Source organism: Fopius arisanus, unplaced genomic scaffold, assembly GCF_000806365.1.
Source record: "Fopius arisanus strain USDA-PBARC FA_bdor unplaced genomic scaffold, ASM80636v1 scaffold00055, whole genome shotgun sequence".
NCBI classification, from domain to species: Eukaryota; Metazoa; Arthropoda; class Insecta; order Hymenoptera; family Braconidae; genus Fopius; species Fopius arisanus.
Genome location: NW_011887794.1, coordinates 44,260 through 49,312, shown reverse-complemented (window position 1 = coordinate 49,312; position 5,053 = coordinate 44,260). Strand labels below are relative to the sequence as shown.

Genomic DNA, 5,053 nt, shown 5'->3' with positions numbered 1-5,053 from the left:
AGTATCGAGTTTGAAGGGCTCTTTGACTCGTTCAACGCAAAAAGAGCGAATGCTCACAGAGCGGTCAACACAGTTCTCTTATTTTCGTATCAAAGACACCATAGTGGATCCTAAAAGTTTAATAAAAGTATTCTTCCACTCTTATTCTCCCCCGTGGCAGTCAAAAGTTCAGTAATACTTTGCATATTCACCGGTAGCTACTTCGCCAGTGGACTTTTCTTATTGCAGAATGAGAAAAAAGTCATTACCCGGAGTACAGTGTGAGGCAACTAGAGAAGAAAAAATTAAGGGCGGGGGAGGATACGGAATGGAATAAAATAAAAAAAAAAGAGAGACGGGGAAATTCAAGAGCGCAGATCGCTGTCGTGGGGGAGTTGCGATAGTGTCTGGCAGAGTGTTCGGGATTTTGTACTTTCCGGGGAGAGAATGGTGAAGTTGGCTGCTTGCTTGTGAAACGACTCAGCTTGGGATCGAGCAAAATGTTTTCTCATTAAAATAAATAAACTAGTGAGACGAGGGACTTGAGTTGGATTAGTCGAAATATGCGACTGTTGCCCTTCTGGTTGGGACTAGGGGTGAATAGGAATTACAGTATCTTTTTCGGGGAAATTAAGGGCACCCTTTGTTGTTCCCATGCATGCCTGCTCCACCGCACACCAGAATATTGAATTAATTACCTCGAAAATATTCCGGACATGTTACAATTACCCGTTCAACAGACATTCCCCGGATTTGGTTGTTCTAATACTCCGAAATATCTCGAAAATGTCTTAAAAAAATGGTTCACTCCGCGAGAAGAAGCTGAAAAAAATTGAAGGCAATCACAACAAGAGAAACCGTTTCAATAATTGTTGAAAGATTCGAGGTGGGCCCGTCGCCATCTTGCAGTCCCTCGTAACGGCGGGAAAATTTTTTCCCGATTCACTCTTCATTTCTTTGAATATTTACATTTTTGATGTCAAATTATAACGACTCATAGTATGTGAAAAAATAAAAGAAATTCGGGAATTGTTGATAAGGCCGCAGATGGCGTACCGCATCTTCATGTTTCTATTATGTGAAAATCTAAAAATAATGAAATATCGACATTTACACAGAGTCCCTTCCCAGTTCAATTCGAAGACACCGACCTGAAATAGCCAGTGACCGCACAACGTCCCTCTGGGACTCTGGGAATTTCTATCGTGTGGTCGCATTCCCTCAACCCTATGGGGAAACTCCAAGTATGATCCAACTGGTCTTATAGCACTCGAGTCCACGATGTTGAAATCAATTAAATATCTCAGAGTGTTGGAGTTCCCAGTGACACAAATCACCTTTTATTGGGATAGTTCACGACCTGAGAATATTAGAAGACCCATAAAGCGGACAGAAAAATTCATAAAGAAGACAATTGAAATTCATTCGCCTCCTCGCAGCCATTGGATCCATTGAATAATAAAATCCTCTGAAATTCACATTTAATGAGAGAACCCAGCGAAGATTCTCGATAAAACATCAAAAAATCTTATCAATCTCCAGTGACATTTGATATCAAAATCACTCTCTCCTCACACGATAAAGTAACGACCAGAATCACTTGTTCATGAGTTCGTTAACTTTTTCTCCAACCGCTGATCCGCAAGATGAAGATTTTCCGTTTCACGGAACAACTTGAATAGAAATTATCATGAAAAAAAATCCACACCTTCTTCTTGTCAGTTTTCTTTATCAGTGAGAGACAAGGCACAAGCTGAGGTACATAAATTATTCGGTGAGAGTACTTTCAGCGACGAGACAGCACTTTATGATCTCCTGGATAATTTTTGTTGCCTGTTTCTGTGTCTCTTCAATCGCTCTCTTGTCGCATTGAACCACCAATTTTCCCCATTTTATTCGTTCCTCCGCCTCCAGTTTGACAAGTGCATCGAATTTCTTCAAAAGATCACTTCCTTGTTTAGCCAATTCCCCGATATGACTTCTCAGACAATCAAGAGTATCTCCACTTGTCAGACAATTCTCCAGGATCTTCTGTGCATCGATCTTGAATTGGCTCGCATCGTTGTGCACGGACGACCGTTCATTTTTCAATTTTTCCATAGCTTTGTCGTGCTTATTATAGCATTCAAGTAGGTTACACTTCATTGTCGTACGTATTGCTGTGAATTCTGATGTTTTTTTATCAATGCACTGGCGTGCTATTGCCCCACGCTTCGATATCTCGGATAGTTTTTCTTGAATAGTCTGGAATGCTGATTCGATCTGGAAAAGAGATGATTCGGATCTAAGTAAATTCCTCAATTCCTCAATTCCTCAATTCCTCAATTCCTAAATTCCTAAATTCCTAAATTCCTAAATTCCTAAATTCCTAAATTCCTAAATTCCTAAATTCCTAAATTCCTAAATTCCTAAATTCATAAATTCCTAAATTCATAAATTCATAAATTCATCACCACATAAACAAGACGAATGAGTTGCATATGGAATTAATTTACTTATTTATTAATTTATTTTTATTGAAAAAGAATATTTATTTTTGTAATAAATGGAGTAATTCACCTGTGCAACAGCTAGTTTCTCATAATCCTCGACTGCTCTCTTTTCCATCTCCAAACACTTAGTAATAACTTCGGTAGCTTCACGCAATATTCGATTGGTCTGCTCCAACATATTCTCGAGGGTAAATCCCTCCTCCAGAGATGTACTTGCCCCCATGAGTTCAAACAATAATTCACCCACTCCCAACTACTTTATTTACCCTTATTTTTCACGTGAAGATAAACTCGGGTTTTATTTTTACAATTGAACTGAGAGTACCAGCTGAAATCGAGAAACTCGAGTGAAGGCACAAGCACCGGGTAAACAATTCATTCTGTTTGTTGAAATGTGTACATTGTCTATTCAGTTTCTCCAAGAATCAGAGGTGCACTGGAGAAAATGGCTACGTGGAACAAACGGAATAACTGACAGAGAAGAATTTTCACTGGATCCAATTGAAAACAGTTATTTGTTGTTCCTGTCGGGGATAACAAATGATTGAGGCCAGTGCTGCAGTTATTTTTTCGTGTTATCGGTGATTGTTAATTGAATAGTGAGAGATTGAGGTAGTAATGAGTACTTGGGGGTTCAATGCTCGCTCGAAATCCTTTTGAAGTCCACTTTTATTTCATGCATACGTCATTTAGTCTCTCGTCTTTTTTTCTCTTTCTTCTTGTTCCTTGAATCTCTCTGTGGAGAGAAATCTCGCTGTCTTGGTTGAAACTCCAACGAGGGGTGACACGAATTCGATGCAATGAAGTCCAGAATTTATTACTTTATATGTCAATTCAATTTCAATTTATTACTGACATTACTCTGGATTTCCGGGATGTGGTCTCATTTTAAAAATCCGGAATTTCGTGACTCATTTAATTAATCTCTCGAGTATTCTGGTAATTATCTATTTTCAGGTCGATGTCCCACTGAAAACCAGAGAATGTCGAAAATTCAGGGGATAATTTATCCTTTTCGAATTTATTACTAGTTTGTTCTTTTTTTTAAATTCCAACTCGTGGAATTGAAATTTTAGATGGATCAGGACTGAATTTTCCAAATTTCTAGCATTGCCCAAAATTTGAAACTCCAAAATGAAATACAAGTTGTCACGAATATTAATGATCATTTTTCCACCCATGTAAGTTTAATACGAACCTGGTGTACTCGTAATTAGTTGGTGTAACCCGAGGTACGACGTTACAAGTTTGATAAATAGCAGCGCGTTTGCCATTTATTTGCGGTTTTCACACGAAACGTCGAGACATAAATAAAGTGGCCGGAATATTCTCTCAGTGAATCATTGAATCCACACTGCACTCAGTGATTTTGAAATTAACCTTAAAACAAGCAATTACACTAAATCAACTATCGACGATTAAATTTAGTAATGATTATCGAAATGATTATTTGATCGATAAAAATATTGGCAGACTGTGGGGTGCTGTGATATTAACTGCAGACAACTTCAGAATTACAATGAAATGTGACAGAAGAGAGTCAGAGGGGCGTTACTCGAAGAATCCAATAAACGTGGGAGGAAAAGGAAGTTAAATCTAAATTGTTGACGTGACTGTACAGTAAGTGAAATGGGTGACTTGGATAAGGGATGAGTTGGGTGATGAAATTCAGGGGAAATTCTCTCTGATTATTGGAATCATGATTGAGAATTTCTATGTGAGATGAAATAAATAGGATAGATCAATGAAAATTCTTACTCTGGAATTTTTCTGTATCCGAATTACTAATATGATGTAAAATAATTACATGTCTAAATATTTATCAATCTTGAATTACCCAAATCATCCACCTCCATTACCCCCCCTTCCGAGCTCCCACCCACCACTCGGAATCCATTTTTTTTTTTTTTTTTCGGCTGACTCGGTTCTCCGTAATGCGAAAATAAAAAAAATTTTGCTGATGCCGTATAAAAAATAAAACTCATCCCTGAATTACCGACTCGGGACAATGTTGAAGGGGATTTAAAGGGGGCAGTGAAAAGAGGTAAAAGAGACATGACGCGCGACCGGAAGCTCAATTTGGTCCATTGAAATTTATCGAATCTTTCACGAGCGATGGATACGGCCCTGAAAACCTTTCGTAGACCAAATAGTCTTCTCTCGGATGTGGAATAATTGAGGGATTCCCCGAGCGTTACAGCCTGGTCACGTCGGGAGCTCCATCTAACGTCAGAAAAAAAAAAGATTGGGGACAAAGGGGCGGGAAAAAACAGGGACGTTTCAATTTTTTAGAAGTTGAGTCGAAGCACAAGTGTGCACCCTCTCGAATTATTCAGTAGTGCTTTGTCCATGGGACTTTTTCGAGCTCAAGACACTCGTAATTTCTGGGGGGTAATGGGATCCTCCCATTGATGAATTGAAGGAACTTCAGGGGATTTGGTGACCCAATTATTAATCCCAATGACAATTCAACTAGACTCTGACTAATAATTAATTAAACTGAACCAATAATTAATTATTATAAATTATCAAACTGCAATGTATGATGTAGGACACGAGCGTGGATTGTGATAATTAGAATA

The 5,053-nt window shown here is 38.5% G+C and overlaps 1 protein-coding gene across 2 annotated transcripts; it reads right to left on the bottom strand.

The window, feature by feature from the left end:
- Positions 1-1,364: 1,364 nt before the first annotated feature.
- On the bottom strand, positions 1,365-4,002 carry LOC105268161 (uncharacterized). 2 transcript variants are annotated; one of them, XM_011307478.1, is made up of 4 exons: positions 3,670-4,002; positions 3,098-3,440; positions 2,539-2,995; positions 1,365-2,241 (listed from the first exon to the last, which is right to left on the bottom strand). In XM_011307478.1, exons 3-4 carry the CDS (start codon positions 2,692-2,694, stop codon positions 1,747-1,749), a joined length of 651 nt encoding a protein of 216 aa, XP_011305780.1. In that variant the 5' UTR covers positions 2,695-2,995; positions 3,098-3,440; positions 3,670-4,002; the 3' UTR covers positions 1,365-1,746. The 2 variants fall into 2 exon arrangements, with proteins under 2 accessions (XP_011305780.1, XP_011305779.1); XM_011307477.1 differs by having other exon boundaries at positions 2,539-3,440.
- Positions 4,003-5,053: the final 1,051 nt, after the last annotated feature.